The sequence below is a fragment of the Parasteatoda tepidariorum genome, chromosome 4 (assembly GCF_982258835.1).
Source record: "Parasteatoda tepidariorum strain Cologne lab strain chromosome 4, Ptep-v5.0, whole genome shotgun sequence".
NCBI lineage: Eukaryota > Metazoa > Arthropoda > Arachnida > Araneae > Theridiidae > Parasteatoda > Parasteatoda tepidariorum.
The window spans coordinates 69,829,300-69,848,746 of NC_141758.1; the positions used below are offsets into that span (position 1 = coordinate 69,829,300).

A 19,447-nucleotide genomic window follows, 5' to 3' on the forward strand; every position below is an offset into this window, starting at 1 on the left:
TAATTACTTCTAATCTCTTTCAAATTAAATAAAAGGGTTTATTCATTTTTACAGTGAGTTGATTGTACATATTTTTATTCTCTACCTTTTTTCAATGATGTAAATGCAATGACTAGGTTTGATTTGAAGGCAAGTGTACAACAAATTATTATTCAATGTTACAACAACAGAATATCAAAAATGCATTTTTCATATTTCTTTCCTGAACCACTTTGAGCATTAGTATCGTTGATTTCTTCTCTCAGAATTGCCAGTTGGTTCTTTTTCTTCTTAAATGGGTTCTATTTATGAAGCTGTTCCTTATAAGTACTTTTCCCTAAAGTCCCCAGTTTTTCATTAATGATATCAATTTTTTTTTCAAATTTTACCAGGAAAATTTAGATATGCACTACTCAAAACAATTTAAAGCATATTGAGGTTGTGGGTTGATCTTGCACCAGGAGAACTGTTTGAATAATTTATACATTATTAACAGATGTAGTAGGCTGTATGATATAAAACGGACATTTGTTAGGCAGAAAGAAAATATACTTTATTCAGCATTTAGGTACAAAAGGGAAAAAAACACTATTTGTGCATGTGAGAAAAACAATTAAAAAAGGGTATTCTTTTAAAAGAAACTCATTTTTAGTAGGGAGTATGATTTCCCCAGATGGCCAGCAACCTAGAACACTTTTGAGGTATCGAGTCAAAGAGGTTATTAATGAGGGGCCGGGGTATTCTTTCCCACTCCCCCAGAAAAACTCTTTCCAGGGGGTGATTGGGTGTTGTTGCATGATACGCCCTCGTTCTGATCTTCGGCCTTTCAAAAAATGGTTGCAGATCCTGGAAATCACACTTTGTGAAACTCCGATAGATTTGGCATGTATTTACCCCCCTCTCCCACCAACAACTCTCCAAGTTTCTGAGACATCCCACTCATCGAAATAACGTGCTTACTGAATGTCGATCATTATTTTCCTCTTTATCTTACTTAAAGTTGAAGTTCAAATGAAATTTGCAGGCACTAAAGTGTCGTCTTTGACGTCAAGCTCAAAATTTGCATACTGCATAGTTTGAAAATAAGTGAAAATTGCATTTGTGATTCTCTTTTTCCATTTTATGTACACAAAAACAATTTGCTTTTACCATTATTTTATACAATACTCACTATATCCTGTAATTGTTTTGAGCAGTGTATTTAAAATTAATGCGTATGATGGCAGTGTCTGCCCTAAAGCAAGTTGACAGAATTGAATGGAATTCACCCATACATTTAATTCATTGTTAAAATGGAATTTGACAATTTCCTTCCTTTTTTAGACATACTTGTCTAAAAAGGTTCATAAAGATGACTGTTTACAAACCATTGTGCATGGCAAACCATTTGCTGTTGCTTGTTATCCACCCAATCATAAATTGCAACCTTTAACACGTTGGTTTACAGAGTCGTTAATTAATATTTGTTCTTTATCTAACTTATTGAAGTACAAGATCAATTACATTAAAGCTATTGTGCAAGATTATCAATTCACTTGTTGAAATGTGTTCAGGGTGTCAAATCTAAACTTGTTAAACCTATTCTTCGGTTTTTCCAAGAATCACTTTCCAAATATCAAACATTCTTGTAAAACTTAACTCCCAGTAATCTTTATTCCAGCTAACAAAATTATATTCATGAACCTAAAACAACCCATTAACTTCTAAAATGATGTAGGCATTCATAGAATTACACTTGAATGTTTCCTTTCCTATATTGAACTAACTAAATGTGCTCTTAAAGTTTGCTCAAATTAACACTAAAACTTTGTCAAGTAACGAGAGCCCCCAACCCTTATCTAATGGAAAACACTGTTGTGCTTGCGATTTTTCATCACCTCATTTTTTCACTAACTTGTTTCATGTTTTAATATGGTTTCCAGAAAACCCTTCATATCATCAAAAACATTTATTTGATAATCAGTCATCTCACAGCCGTACCACATTTCTCAAATATTCGGAAATTACTAATTTTTTTAACTGTCATGTTAATTTACTTGCACTTTTTTAACTGCATATTTATCTTGCCAGTTAAAGTGACCTTTCTCAAAATTTAATATCTATGTTTACTGACCTTGCTATTTCATTTTACTGATGAAAGAGTATCTTATGGCATCAAAACTTATATAGGGTTTTATAATTTTACTTTTTTGTGACTTTAAATATTAATTTTACTCAATCATAAAAAAGTTAATTTGTGAGATATTCTGTAAATATCTTTTTCCAGATGTTTTCTACCATTACTAGATTTGCTCCATTTATTATTTGATATGTATTTTTTTTTTTTGGAGGGGGTTTCTAAAAAGTCCCTAACTTTTAACTATTAAGTCCCTTAGTACCTATTATTTTGGTCCAAATTTACTACAAATTTGCAAGGTTTGTTTAATTATAAAGCACAATTTGAAACTTATTTTTGTTGCAAATTCTCGATATATTAATATTGGATATAGTAGGGTCGGCTCTATTGTTAATATTTTTTTAAACATGTATTTTTGATAAAGTGCCAATAATGTAAAAAAACGTCTGTTAACAATAACCTTTTAATTGGCTTTTAATCTCAGGGCTGATTGTGCTCCGGAAAAAATCCGAATTTCAGGATTTCTCGCTAACAGTGATCCGGAAGTTTCCGGAGATCGAACGTCCAGACGTTTAAAAAAATTATTGATCACAGAAGTTTCCGGAAATCAAATTTTCAAAGGTGGAACTTAAAAACACAGTTTATTTTATTTGTTTGTAAGGGAGAGACAGAGAGATACTTTATAAGCTTATATTCATGATTAATATTCATTTTTTATCAGTTAATAGTTGCTATAATCATAAACTCAAGAAAGAAAGACATATTTGTAAATTTTTATTACTTCACCATAGGTATGTGTAAAATTTTAAATATATTTTAGGTAAACTAAGAAATATTGAGAAAAAGGAAGAAAAAAACCTTGTAAAAATTTTTTTTCTAATTTTTCAATTTAAACCGTTTTTTTTTTTTTTAACTCAAGAAATTTTCCGGAATTTTGATTTGGACTCACAATCACCCCTGTAATCTGACAAGTTCGGGGAGGGGATATAAACTCCCATTGCCAGTTCCTATCAATATTCAAAATTATACAAATTCACTAAAAAAAAAATTTATATATCCAATTGACACAATTGATATATATTCAGAGAATAGTGACCTGATACCTACAAATACTTTATCAGCTCCTCAAGATTTCAAGCCAAGTCTAGCACCTGTGCAAGATGAGTGACTTAAAATTCAATTGACTCTAGCAGTGCAATAGTGCAATTCCTTTTCTTTAAATGTTCTCCAAATCTGTTTGTCACATGTTGATTTAGTTTAGTATAATTTGTTATGACCTTATTTTACTATGCCACGTGGTCAAATTTATTTCAATGAGTAAATCTTGATAATTGAGTTAATCATCATTAAAATTGCTTAAGTAAATTATCTCCCGTGTGATCATTATTTCCAGACAAATATTTTTATCTTAATTTATTTGTATTTGTTGGTGATGATTTGGGATAGGTCTTAGTTGTAAAATGCATTAGTACTAAATTTGGCAATTATCCCACTATACTTTACCCAAATTGTCACCACAATTTTCTTTGGAAAAGCTACATTACATGAAAATTTTATTCTTGAAGTATTGTCAAAATCTACATACTAGAAATTGAGTATGATATTCTACAATAAACGATTCAATTGGATCAATATGTGACTCTTCTCGCTTCTCAAATTTGATTAAATTTAAAATATTATTCTAGTTAGATCATTTTTCTTTTTCATTGTGAATGTTAAAATGCCTTGCAAATCTGTTGATGTAATATATTGTAAATAACTCTTTATCTCCTTATTATCATTATTGAATGAATAATTAAGTACCGTAAAAAATCACTGCTTTCTTTGTTCAATCACTGTTTTGTTCCTGATTAATTCCCTAAAATTCTAAAAAAATTAATTATTTTTATTGTGCTAAATCTCTATTTCGACTGTTCAATTCATCATTTTTTCAAATACACTAGATTTCACACTCATTTTCATGAAGTGCATTAGAATCTCAGTATTATTAACCTGAGGCATTTAATAAGAACATGACGATTATAAATAGTAATTGACCAAGAACAATTTTTGAAACAACAGGAGTCAAAGAAAGAGATTTTGACGATGTATAAAAGAATGAAATCAAGGAAGAAAGTTGAAATACGTTTGAAGAATTGTGAAAAGTTATTATGTAAAAAGATGTTTTGAATTCCAAAACACTAAATCACTGAATTATTAACTAAAATGGTGTAAAAAAATATTATCTTAATGGCAAGAGAAATAAGGAGTGTGTAGTTTTTCAGAAATTTTATCAATTTTTATCATTTATTAATATATATCCAGGGGGAATCAATGTCAATATATCAAACTGGATTTAGAATAAAATTTTTTATAAAAAAAAAAAAAATCAGATATATTTTTTTTCACGTTTTATTACATTTTAGGCCCTAAGAAATGAATCTGAACTTTGTGAACATTGTGGAAAAACCTTTCCTTCCAATATTCTTGAGAACCACAAATCAAATTGTGATCTTCGCTGTGAAAAATGTGCATTCTGCTATGAATATGTGAAATATAAGGATTTGGAACATCACAAGGAATTGTGTGGACAAGTAATAGTTTTTTTTTTTGTAATGCGTAAATTAAGTTTTCAAACTTATAAAACTAAATAATTTATTATTCTCTAGTTGAGTTCTATCCTCTTGATGTAAAAAAAATTTAATAATCAATGAATTGGTATTAATTGACACCATGTAACTGAAAAATATACATGGGAAATTAGGGTAAGACGGGATAGCTAAAGATTCGAAGGCCTGTTGAAGCTAAACTGTGTGACCTAGAAACTGTCTAATTTAATCAATATCTTTATTGTTTAGTTGTGTGGAATATATCATTCCTCAGAAGTCATAGATGTACTGCTTTTTTTATAAGTGATTTTTTTCTGAAAAAGAAAAATCACCCAGCGTTACTCCACTAGTGCAGTAAGACCTGTTACAAATGTTTACTCTATAAGAAATTAAAGAATTTTAGAATTCCAGTGAAAAAGTTAGACTTTTATATGAAAATTTACGAAAATTGCTCATGTAATTTATTTATGATGTGGTCAAGGTCATACTAAAGAAGATGAGAGACAATTGTCATAGAGCTGCTAGAACTCCCACAAAAATTCTGCTCGAAAATATAGCATTTATTAATTAGTTTTTTAAAAGAAAATTGTAGCGAATTTCCTTCTTTGCAGTGAAAAACTGCGATTATGTATAAGAGATGTTTCAAATTCTACAAAATATGAAAACAAAACTTTTTGGGAAAGGGCCTACAATAAATTTTATTGTAAGGCTCATTAAACATTTTGTTTAGCCTTAGATGCAGTTATATTTCTTCCTTCGCTGAACTGCAGCTTTCGTCTACCCAGTATAAACGCACATTAAGGTGGTAAGACTGGGTATTACCCAGTTTTATTGTGAGATTAGAGATTATTGAATTATAACAAGGGTACTATTAGACTAAATCCTTAAATTTTGGTGGAGTATAAATATTTAGTAAACTTAATATAAGTTCGACTAAAAAAATTTTTATAACTGTAATCAATAAAAAAAACTGGTTTAAAAACAAAACATTTGAGAGCTGATATCAAAAAATAAACTTATCTATGCAGACGCTTTGAAAAAATCAACAAAAACAGGCCAATATGGTAGATTTCTTGAATAATTAAGTGTAATTCAGAGTTTGTCCACAATGTTGACACAATCAAGGTACTTGATCTTACCCCTACCGACCTAATTGAAAAGTTTTGAATAATTGAATTTTTTTTATTCCTTAGTTTATCTAGCAACTTTTCATTATTAGATTAAGTGTGACACAATTTTTTAAATTATTCATCAAAACAAAATTCTCTGTCTTATTTGACATTAAAAATGATGCTATTGATCATGGCCAACATTTGATAGAAAAATTTATGACAGTCAAGCAACAATTTCAATGAATAAGCTATTTAGCCCCAAACTTTTTTTTCAATAACTGTTAACTTAATATTATTTAGGTTTATTAAAACTTGCTCCTAAACAAAACAAACTATGAACGTACTAAATACATTACGTTGCTTTCAAAATCCTAGTTGATTTTACTTGTGGCTTACCTAACCTAATGAATCAATTATAATTGATGATAAACTTGTTATAAATTCCCTGTGAAACTAGTTTTTAATTAAATTAAATGAAACCATTAATTGTAACTTACTTTCAAATAATTTAATAAAAAAATAATCTGAAATTTGTATGTAACTGTGGGTAATGTTTAAATCCTATGACAAAAATTCTTTTTTCATGCATCTTTCTAACAAACCAATTTAAAAACTTTTCCAATGATCTTTAGGATTAGGCGCTAAAGTTATCCCTCTCATTCTAGTACAAAAAGTTCTGGCATTATAAGTGAAATGCATCGCCACACTAAATCTTTTATTATAGATGCTTTAATTTTAATACTAATTTTTCATTGCATAAAATATTCATCAGGAACCCTACCATGAGCTCCATGGAATGAAATTCCATCTGGGAATGACGTCACGTTCCAACGGGAATTATTTTCCCCCACCACGAACACCTTGGAAAGAGTTTCTTGGCAAGAAACAACCGGTTTTCCTTCCAGCCGATGTCTACTGCCCGGAATCCTCATTCTTGGAGGGAATGGTGAATTTTTTAGAACTAGATACGATATTTCGCCGATGAATGTCTTCATTATTTTCTATTTCATAAGGGAAGATTTCAAAATATCTAAAAGATAAACGTGCCCGAGCCATTTTCAAGACGATTATTAAGAGATGTTTTGTTTCGTGTGAACGAAAAGATACTTTGAGAGTTAACTAAGAAATTACAGCAAACTAAATATAATTATGCTCTTATTATATGATAATTGTTACTATTTTTAATCTTATATTACCTGGGATATATAACTTGACCAATTCCTTTTTTTGAAGTTCCAATCATTTCTTTTTTTAATTTTCTTTCAATGAACTTTTAATTCAACAGTATTTAACTTCATTCCGAACGATAGTTTTTTATACTATAATCAGATAGCAGCAAATTTAAAGGAATTTGTTACAGGCATGATGTATTATAAAGTAAACAATTTATTTATAATAAGAAATGCGAAAAAAAAGATAGAATAAAAATGCTTCGAAAAATATTTATGAAATATGCACTATTTCTTTTACTCATTTTAAAATCTTTTATTCTCATTCTTCCATTAAAATATATACTATAAAAGCTGTGCAAGTAGTATTTCAAACGTGAAAAGATTTTACAAATCACGAAAATTTTGTTTACACAAATCTATAAATTAATTTCTTGTGAACATATTTATTTAACTATCAGTAAAAAACAATCACTTTAATAATGTAACAAATAAACCAAAGTAATAAGCAAAGTAGTAACTTTAGTCATTCATATTGTTACAAATTCAATTGAAAACTAATGAACTTTTCTGAAATTAAGTTAATTTCTAAGATACCGATTGGTAAACGTTAATTTTTTGTCTGATAAAATTTTATTTCTTTCTGGCAATTAGTTTTTATTTAAAAACTAGTATAATCAGTAATTTATCTACATGCAGAACTCAGGCACGAAATTTTGAAACTTAATTCATTAAAATATAATCATTATTTTAAGAGTTGTACTTTTTAAAAAATATTTAAAACAAACAGTGAAATGCATTAAAGGATATATCAGATATATTTATTATGAAAAAAAATGATTTTATTCTACGAATTATACATGTTAAATATGACAGTTTTTAATTAGTAATAAATTATATGTATAATAAATTAAAGAATATTTCAAAGTATTCGCAGTTTATGTTCTTTTTAGTCTAATGAAAACAAAAAACATTATAAGAAGAAAACAATAAATCGTTACAAATATTATCTAAATAGCAGAAGCTCGTTTCGTTTTACTCATGCTAATGCTGCCAAACTCAAAAAGAAAATCTAAAGTAAATCGTGTGATTGGTTAAATTTTAGCCACGCCCTGAGAGCGAGGTATCGTGGAATGTCCGATTCCAAGGGAGTGTTCATGGTACGGTATTGAACGTTCATGGAACCAAACTTTCCCGGTTTCACTTTCCAGCCGGGAATCTTCATTCCATTCCCGGTAGCTCATGGTAGGGCCCCTGGCATAAGAATTAAATTACATTATAATTGCTCTCAAGTGACTTTCTTTTTTAATTTTATCAATGTGAAAACTTTATAAATTTAACCTACTTTTTCAAGACTTTTCTGCTTATATGGTGCAATATTATGCATTTCTATTCTTGGTGGTTCACTTTTAGGTAAAACAGTATCTTGTTGCTACTTGTAAAGATTGTGATCGTCGGATTCCCACTGAAATGATGGAGGAACATCAATCTACCTGCGATTTTCAAAAGTGTCCATTGTGCAATAATTCTGTTGAGATAAAGGATATGGACATTCACCTAAACACTTGTGAACAAGTAATGTATAAATTCTTCTTTACATTGAAATAATATTATTCAGTAATAAGTCATTTATTAAACTATAGGTATAGTTAGTAAAGTATTTTCATTGGTTTTCAATATTTTCGTAGGAGATTAATAGACTTTGAAAAACTCCCATTTTGTTATTTTTTTAAAAAAAAACTTACCAATTTTATTTCAGCCAGGGTTCCTTTCCAAAGTGTTTAAAACTTAGATTTCTCGCAGTGATAACAAATATCTCAGTAAATGCGATAATTATATATATAATTATTTTATTTGTCAGATATCTAATTCTGTTGAGTTATACTGTTTTTGCCAAATAAAATTCGGGAAAAAATGTTTTTCTACCTCTGATAATTAAAATTTCATGATTTGTATTGAAGTTGAAAAAAAAAACTTCCACAAACAATCAAGTTTCACCACCTAAGAGTCATGGAGGAAGGAATGAAAGGAATTGTGAAGTTTTTGAGAGGAATTTTTCCATCACCGATTCTGCCATATTAATTTGTTTAGGGAGAAATGCTTTCAAGCTATAATAATACTTCACTTTGATGCGTTTTAATTATTTAATTAAATTTCTTACCTTAATTATAGTGTATGAACTGACTGACGTTAAATTAAATAAAAGCATTGCAAAATTCTTATTCGTATTTTCAACTAGATACAGATATTTATCTCAAGGCTTTTTTACAGTACTGATATCTATGATTAATCAATATTTGATATTTGAAGAACATTATTCGACAAGTATTTTTTTATATGTTTATGAAGCTAAGCATAGAGAAAGGTTTAACCTGCCCATACAAAGCTTCCCTGCCTAGCATTTTAATAGTTTCTATGCCATCCATGTACTTGAGACCACAGGAGAAGGCACCTCTGCATTGAGAATTCTCCACAAATTTATCTGCATAGCGTGCTTTGAAATAGTTGTATTTAAACATTGTCAAAAACAGGGAAGAATGTGTATAACTTCTGAAATACACAATCAATTAACCACTCTACTAAAATTTAAATTGCACTACTTGAAACGAATTATTAGAAACTTATTTAAATAAAATGAAATTTTAACTTATAAAGATGAAAGACAATCTGTGGAACTTCAGCATCTTAATGTTACAGTTTTTTAAAAATTAAGCCAAATTCAATCAAACGTTAAAAAGATTTTTATTTAAATGATTGACTGACTTAAGTAATTATTATTTTATTGTATTTAAATGCTTGTTTCAGTTCCAATTTTTCGGTATAACACCAATAAACGACGTATTTGTTTTAATTTAACTAAAAAATTTGAGTTTACACACTTATTAAATTATAATTAACTAATAATTGCAACCAAGCATTCATAACTTTGAACAATTAATGGAGTTTAAATACCATTACAATTCTAAATTTAGAATTTATCTTTGCTTTAATAAGTTATTTTGAAATTTTTTTTTTCTAATTTTAAGCTATAAAGAATTTTATTTATTTTACTGTTGCAGACAAGAAAATATCCTAAAGCAACGTGTGAACATTGTAGTAGTAAAATTCCTGTTAACAAGTTGGCTGACCATGAATCTAATTGTGATTTTCATTGTAAAACTTGTCCATTGTGCAATGTTGCAGTGAAAGTTAAGGATATGGATAACCATCAAAGCATTTGTGAACAAGTAATGTTTTCTTCTATTCCCTTATGAGATTTTATTTAGTAAAAGTAATTGGTAATAATTTAAACAAAAGCATACATTTAAAATTAAGTGTATTATATATTTAAAAACAATTTAAATACATCTACTTTTTATTCTATCTCTACCATTTCATTTCAAAGTCAAGATCTTCTATTGTTTTAACTCGCTAGGAAGATCACAAATTAGGGATTTTATACCTACTTTGCATTTGTAGTTATAATATTGATACAAACCAGCATTATTATTTTATTAGAGTAAACATCTAATTTTATTACATGACTAATTTCTATGTGATTCTGTTCTGCCAAATGAAGGTTAAAAAAATTTTATCTTTGGTTTCAACTTATAATCCTAGAAACTTGACCATTTACAGGGCTAAGCATGAGTCAATTTTCTCATTTAATGTCACTATCTTAAATAGTAGCTTTTATTCACTGTTTTTAAGACTTAGTCACTTATTTCACTTTTTTTTAAATTTCATATTTACCCCCATTTCAATCAAAAGAAAGATTTCACATTTCCCTAAACCCATGATATTACAATTCTCTTGCTCTAGTAAAAGAGGACTCACTCAAAGAGGTGGGGTATAGAAGAGGATTGAATATGTGAAGAAAGATAGACAATTTCCACTTTCAAATTAATTCCTCTTGAAATGCAAGAGAGCCATTAACTGTATCGAAGAATGAATTTGTTCATCATCTATCTTAACTTTTGTTTTCTTATCTGCTATGGGCTTGCAGAACATGGAAATTTTGTTTATTTCTCCTTGAATTGAATTTTCTTTTTTCTGTAGGGTTGATACGTACCTTAAATGTGTTTATCATAATTTTGCATCATGGAAATTAGGCACTATTAAAAGTTCTTATTTTACACTAAAAGTGCTTAAACGTTCTTTTTCTTCAAAAGAAAGAACTTAATAAAAATATTTACTTTTATATTATATTTTTTATTATTTTTTATTATTTTTTTCCCTTTTCAAAAATGTGATTCTTTTTTAATAAAATGTTATTATGTCATGCGAATTTGAGTAATCTTTTTTTGACACATAATTTCACACTTTTGGATGCTTTTTTATTTTTGATGTCAGTAGTTATTAAGAATTTTTTAGTCCTTTCTATGTGGTATTTCAAATTGTGCTGTTTTATGAAGAATGTTATGACACACGAATTTTAAATTGGAGAATTTCAAATTAATTCATTATAAATTTAATTGGTTTTGTAATCGTTTTATCAGTCAAATGATTGACAAAGTTCCATTTTAAAAAAATATTTAATATGGTTTTTCGAATCTCCAAAATTTATTTAATACAATGTTTATTATGTGACGCGTATTTCAGTAACAACTATTCTTTAATGATTTATTCGAAAATCGTTCTCGGACGTATTTGATTTCATCCTGATTTCAAATACGTTTTTATAACTTTATTTCCAGTGTTTACTTTAGGTACTCATGGGAATTTTTATGATTTTTTCAGCCTTTTCCTCGTGGTTTTTTGAATATGATGTTATTATTACTTGCCTTTTTCATCTGAAAGTTAACTTTTTTTACAGACTAGATTCAAGGCGATTACGTTGTAAATTAAAGTTGTTTTCCGACAGTTTTTGCATTCTTTTAATTTTATATCAATACAAAGTTATATTTCTGATCAATGTGATGTTGTAACGACTCTCAAATTTCAGGTTTCAGTAACGACAATTTGTTAATGATTTATTCAAAAATCATTTTTAACGCATTTGGTTCTATCGTGATTCCAGTTCTTTTCCCCTGAGAGTTCTTTCAACCATTTTTATTTTTTTAAATTATATTTTTTATGCACTGTTATTACATATGCATATTTCGAATTTAACCAACTTAGGACAATGATTACATGTGTTCATTTTCACACATATTTCCAATTTTGATACTTTTAATATGATATTGTTATTTTTTATTTCATTAATCACTTTATGCCACATTCATTTGGCTCCATTTCTATTTAAAAGTACTTTTTTTTTTTTGCAATATTAGTTATTTAAAGTTTTTCCAGTTCTTTACATCTTATTTAGAAACATCGTTTTTTTTACTCCTGAAGAGAAGCACATCTCAATAAATGTGTATTGACTTTACATGATAGCAACAATATTTTTGTTGTATACTTTCACTGCTTCATTGCTATAATACTTTAAGCCATAGTAGCTAAAGTTAAACATGCAACTTTTTTTTTAGTTTGGAAAAATTAGAAAATATTTATTATGTAATTTTTTAAAAAAAAATTTCAATAGCATTAAATTTAAGCAATAAGCAGCTACAGCAATAAATGTTTCTAAACAGATTTTTTTACTTTTAGATGTATATTTTTAAGCTTATTAGGATGTTGTCTGAATATTAACACTGTTTTAAATTAAGTCTCTATTTCTCACTTTTTAAAAAATTTTAGTCACTTTTTTCACCACTTTTTCTACAATAACCTGCACTGCGCTCTGCATTTATTCTAACGTTAAAAAGTTTTCAAAAGATTTTATTAAGAAAGTTGATAAATACTTTCCTTTTCTTTTAATCTTCTGCATGTTACCTATTGCCTTCCAAATCACTATTTTTATTCTGCAAAATATAAAGTGCTATGAAATCAACTAAATAGAATAATGCCTGAAAACTTTCCATTTTATTTTTTAAAAAAATGTAAAAACTGGAAACAATAAAAATGTCAAAAAAAAAAATTCATAACATAAATTTATGTAAGATTTATATCAAAAAGAAAATCCTATCTATAGGCATTAAAACATTTCCTAAATATAAATTATTGACCAATTTAGGAACTTGGAAATTAATTTTCTTCTGGGCATTTTGATAAAATTATTTCCATTATGGCCTAAATATTGAAAAAACTTATCATTCAAAGGCTTTATACATTCTACTGTTGTTAAAATTTAAAAGAAAAGGGTGCTTGAAAGTAATTTCTATAGTCTGGGATTCTGTTCTACAAAATTTTATGACCAAAATCTTCAACAGCATTAGAATTATATGTTTGCATTTTGTGCAAAAATTTATGCATTTTGCATGAAATAGGTTTCATCTAGACCAGGGGTCGGCAACCTTTTGAAATGAAAGAGCCAAAAGTTACAATTTTACAAAATTTCCCGCTTTTAAAGAGCCACTGAAAATTTTTGATTTAATACTATAATATTTTTTTATGTATATATGATTTTTAATTAAAAAAACGGTTTTGAATACAGAATAATATTTATTCTTTATTTTTAAAATGCGCTAATAATTTTTTTAAAATTTAGTTTTTATTTAATTTTTTTAAATTATTTCTTTTGAGGGGGGGGGGATAAGAATACTTGGGTCATTAAAATTCGATGAAAATTGTAAATTTTCTTACTAATTCTTGTCAAATTTTCAACAGAAAACGCGATTTTTTTTATTGAATGTGCAACGAAACACAATCTTATCAGATAGATTTTATAATAATTCTTTTTAATTTTTCATAGCAATTCCGTAATAATATTCATTTATATTATACAGTAGGGAACCGATTATCCGGAACGGTCGGGACAATTGCTATTCCGGATAACTGATTTTTCCGGTTTTCTGAATCGCTACAAAAAGCCGTTTTTTATTGTTAAAATCAAACTTAAAAAAAAAAAGTATTTGGAAATAATCTTAAAAATAAGAAAAAACGATGAAGTAATACACTAATGATTATTTCCAAAATGATGGTAAGGTAAACATCTTTAAAAAAAGAAAGAAAAATCGTAAAATCTTATGAGGAAAAAAACTTTAAAAAAATAAAAAAAATGGCGAGAAAATTTATCGAATTTCGTTCCGGTTTTTTGGTTTTCCGGTTTTCTGATTTCCGGATAACGGGTTCTGTACTGTATCAGAATTCTTTCACAATTTTCCTTTTTTAAGAAATATGTACCGTCTATTCTTGTTATTGTTAAAAACAATTTTTAAGCACTTAATTATTAAACATTTAAATAAATTTTGCATTTTTTTGTCAAGGCAAACGTTAAATCGACTTATGATGAAGTGCTAGAAACGATGGTCACATACTTTTTCTATTTATTGTAATTTCTATTTATTTTCTATTTATTGTAAACATTTATAGAGCCTCGAGCTTTCCAACTCAAATAATTTAACACTTTTTTAAAAAATTAATTTAATAAAAGTCACTGAAAGTAACGATCTTCTATTATTTTAAATACCTTTTATACGCAAAGTTACAACATTAATGTATTTGATTGCTAAATTTAATAATATGCAGGAAATTCGGAATGACCGCTCTTAATATGCATTTAAAGAAATTTTGTTTCAAGTGAACGCGAAAACGAACAGATAGAGGTCACACGTTAGAATTTTAACAATCGAAAACAAACAAATCACTGTTGAGGAAGGCGAGTGTAAAAAGGCGATTAACGATTTTTTACTAAATTAAATAACTTTATAAATTAAAAACTTCAACATTCACCTGGCAATTAAACAGGCCTGTTATTATTACTATTATTATAAAGATTATATCAATATATTGCATTAGATATTTTTTAAATTTATATGCTTGTTTTTTCCCTTTTAAATTTTAATTTACTACATCCGCTGAAGTAGATTTATATCTTTATTTTTGACAAGGTTTATAAAAATTTATAATAAAGGTGGTCTTTTCATAACATCATGTTTTACATGATAATAACATGTGATACACATCAAAGGCTTTAAAAAATGTAGATGAAAATTAAATTTGTATTTGTTCAACTGAAACACTAAACTTAAAAATTATCAGACATCAATTATGACTCGTGCATTTTTTTAAAACTCTTAATCTAAGTAGGATTCTTTCTGATGCATTTCAAATATTATATGCGTATTTATTTAATTTTAGTAATTTGATTTGCGAATAATTATTTTTAATACTTATTTATTACTAAAATTTTATTTTTCATTTTCATTTAATAATTTTATTTATTTTTATTATTCATTTTATAATTTACATTGTTATTAATATAAGAGCTGTGACTAAAATCCTGAATGGGGATACAGAAATAGTTCTTTTTTTCTGGGTTAAATTTTTTCACGCATTCTTGCCTTAAATTTGTAAAATGCTAAATTTTTTATCCGAATATTTCTGTATATAAAAATAATACTATATAAATAATAAATAAAACTTTAAAAAAAATTTAACTATGTATTCAAACATTGCAGCATGATAAATCATAAATAAATATTTGTAAAATTTGATGATTTGTAAATAATGCTTTACCGAAGAATGTTTAAGTCTTTTTTTAAAATATAAAAAAAAAATACCCTTAAATCGCAAAAAAATTTTTTTTTTCTGGTTAAGGCAGTTAAAGTACAATTTTGTTAATTATTTATTTTGTTAATTATCGTGCCTTTTAATACAAAACTGTGAATTGAGTTTTTACATAATTACAAAAATATTAAGTTTCTTTTTACTAATAATTAACTTAAACAAATGGAAAATTGTTAACTTAAATCTTAAATATAAATAAAAAACATTAAATACATACGAAATACATCAACATAGTAACAAAAAAGATGAAGAAAAAAAATAATTATTGAAAAAAAAACTGAAGCTTTTCTATTTTTAAACACATTACATTTTTAATAAAATAAGCATTAGTATAGTTTTGTTCATAACGGATTGCAGTTTGAACTTATTATAAAAACAAATGCTACTAACAAATATAGAATTTGATTTTTGAAATTTAAATTAAATAAGATCTGTGAAAAATAATCTCAACTGAAAAAATTAAATTTAAAAATAAATTACTATTTTAAACACAAAATTAAAAAGCTTAGTAAATAACTATTTAAAAAAGGGAAAAAAAATTCCTATATTTAGAATTCAAATGTGATTTATCTGTTTCCATCTCCAGCTCCTACTAATGAATATAAATAACGTAAAAAAATTTTAATTGCTCTTTTTTCTTTCTTTTAATCATTTTACAGGGGAAAAGAGAATAAAATTTTTTTATCTACTTCATAAAAATCAATTTTTTCCCATATATATTTTTAAAAAAAATATTTTTTTCTTTTTTGAAAAAAGTCCTATACCTAAATTTTGAAGCAATAATTGAGGAATTAATTTAATAAGAAAATAACAACATATTTAATGAAATTTAATTTTACCTTAATATTTAAACAATAAGACTGCAAATAGTAAATATTCATAAAAAATTTATACTTACATTCAATAATAATATTAATTTATAAGATACGCTTTGAGTAACTAAGTACTTGTAAACTGGTACTGGACAGTTAAAGACAGATCAGTGAAGTAACTGGGGAGGTGAGTGAAAAGAAACTGGACAGTCATATAGAGAAAACCACAGCTGTATGTACATTGAGCTCTTTCCTTCCCTTTCTTAACGACATGGACAAAGATATTGTCTTTATTCTTAGAAAGAGCAAGAGAAAACGTGAGAAAAAGGCATTTCTAGCTATATACTTTTAAAAACAACCTGGATTTTTCAAGTTGAAAGAAATTTCCGGGGTTTTGTCTGCTGTTTCACAAGATCAGAGTCGCAGGCATCATCCTTTTTTTGTGCCTTTTCATGGTGTCGGTAACGGCATGCTCAAACAGACAACAGACTTGCCACTTTTCCGGGTGAATACTCGGAATGAGACACCCCTCTAACCGGGCTTAACGATGGGCCTGAGGGTAGCGGTTTGTAATTAACGATTATAAGAATAGAAAGCTCTTGAGAAATTAGGTACTTAAAAATATTTTTTCTTATTTTTAAGGGCTTTGGTAACAATTTATTAATTTTTTCGTATGGAACTGGAGAGCCGCAACTTTACATCAAAAGAGCCACCTGTGGCTCGCGAGCCACAGGTTGCCGACCACTGATCTAGACCTATAAAAATAATAGAAAAATTTAAATAATTTGTTAACTCTTAACTTATAATTTACAAACATATTTAAAATTGAGGTTGGCTTTATCTTTTGTGTTAGACTTTGATTGTGTTAAAAACAAAAATGAATTATGAAATGAAAAAAATTCTTATCTTATGTTTAAATTTTTATAGAATTAATTTAAATATGTAGCTGGGAAAACTGTCTATATCTCCCTATTTTTTCAGAGGCAAATCCCTTTGTTGAACTTTGTTTGGGCATCTATAAAATTATGATTTTTATTTTTTTCTCCTTTATTAATAATTTTTTATTTTTTTGACAATTGCAATACCAATTGATTCATTATTATTTTCCATATTTATTCTTAGAAGCAAAAATGTCAATCTAAAGTGGAATGTGAGCATTGTGGAATTAAATTTCCTTTCAAACATATTGAAGAACATGAACTAAGTTGTGGATTTCGCCTTGAGAAATGTTCTTTGTGTTATGATTTTATTGAGCTGATAGAAATGGATGGTCATAGAAGAACGTGTGAAAAGGTATAAAAAAACTTACTTTACTTAAGATACTTAATTTTTTGACTCACTATTATACAATGGAAAATGTAATATTACGCTGAAATACACTATTTTCCTTAGTTTAACTAATTTAATACTCTCTAGTGCTAATTCTCATTATATTAAATAGCTATAGCTTATAATTCTAAATTATTATAATAAATATCTCCTGTCTGTAATGAAAACCTAAAATTTGAAAGAGGGATGGGATAACTGAAATTTATATTTTTCAAGAAATCAATAGATATCCTTAAGTATGTACTTCAAACCTCTGTGTTTTACTATTTGTTGTTTGTATGAACAAGCAATGTTTACATAAATTTTTATTATATTCACAATTTAGTACAAATATAATTCTAATACAGTAATTCCCAAAGTATTGCCTTTTATGGAGCTTTCTTATTTCTAGGTTGCTCAAGGTGTTCAACAGATCATTTCCTTTAAAAAATAATGAAAAATTAAAGTTAATTATTTTTAATATGTACCTTGTGGTACTCTTCTAAAGAATTTATAATTCTAGATTATAACTAGCCACCCTTAGTGAAAACTACTTATAAAAAGTAATAATGATTTACATTAAATTAATTGTATTTTATTAAATGTCTGAAGTAATAGTTCAATAGGAAATAATTTAATTATGTTATATGTTATTAACAATAGCTTAATTCTTAAATATTTTTTTTAATGTTTCTAAAAGTAAACACTATATGGGTAATTCTCAAAATACTTAAAATTTTCAAGAATTATAAGAATGCTGCTCAAAAAATGCCAAGAGATGATGCTTAGCCATTATGCCATGAAGCTCATTCCTTGATAATAACTAAGTATTTATGTTTCAAAAATCTATCGTTGAGTCGAGAAGTTGCTCTGGCCACTGGCCTTGGATTCTAACATATAAAAATTGAGAAAAAGATATTATTTTAAAAATAAGCGTTACATGAGAACATTTACAAATTCTTGAGAATAAACTTTTATTTATGTTTGGCAGTATTAATAAATATTTGTTCTCATTTATCTAACTTGTTTATCAGACTATTATTTTTCATACTAATTATAAAATTAAAAATAAATTATGTATAAAGGTTGATTAAGTAAAACTTTTATTAATTTTATATAAAGTACTTTATAAGAAATTTGCATAATGAAATACTTCTTGAATTTCGCTGAAAAAAATCGTTATCTTTACCACCGGCCTCGCACAACGAAACTTCAATCAATTAATCCAATTTCAACGTGTGAATCATTGCAATGTGATAACTGATACACCTGGAGCATTAGTTATCTTTGTGAACAGTTGGAAGGTGATAATCATATTTAAGACAAAAATCATTTAATAGTTATTTTTGATTTTTATTTATATTTTGTGCAGATGTTTCCATTTAATGTTTGAGTTAAAAGATACAGTCGGACTTCTATTTAACGAACTTCCATTTTGCGAATTTCTCAATTTTAAATTTTTTTTTTCGAGGAACCAAGAACATTTTGGAAATGTTTTCTTAAAATAACTTCCAAATAGTGAAGTGAATTTTCTATTTAAGGAACTTTTCTTTGAGATCCACTTTCTCTATTTCCCAAAATATTTCAGAACATTTTAACTCATTTTATGAGGGAAATGACCTTGAATTGATTTCCAAAGCTACTTACCCCTTTTAAGAGAAAGCAGTAAAATCCCTTTCCCTTTTTGCTTGCATTTCGAACGAAAAACTGAGGCAAAATTAACGGATTTTATCAGTAGCAATTAAACTTAAGAACGCATTTATTTTTGAAATTACTTTTATAATAAATGCAGCTATAATTTTACACATAAATTTAGCTTTTTTTTTTAGAT

General features: G+C 27.1%; 1 protein-coding gene across 9 annotated transcripts in view; it reads left to right on the top strand.

Annotated features, from left to right (window-relative positions):
• LOC107451983 (uncharacterized) overlaps positions 1 to 19,447 on the top strand; it is a 117,299-nt gene that overhangs the window by 29,446 nt on the left and 68,406 nt on the right. For all 9 annotated transcript variants that reach the window (XM_087161334.1, XM_087161336.1, XM_087161335.1 and 6 more), the window contains 4 exons: positions 4,501 to 4,668; positions 8,378 to 8,539; positions 10,024 to 10,191; positions 17,431 to 17,601. In XM_087161334.1, coding sequence (XP_087017460.1) covers positions 4,501 to 4,668; positions 8,378 to 8,539; positions 10,024 to 10,191; positions 17,431 to 17,601 — 669 coding nt within the window. The remainder of the gene's footprint in view (positions 1 to 4,500; positions 4,669 to 8,377; positions 8,540 to 10,023; positions 10,192 to 17,430; positions 17,602 to 19,447) is intronic.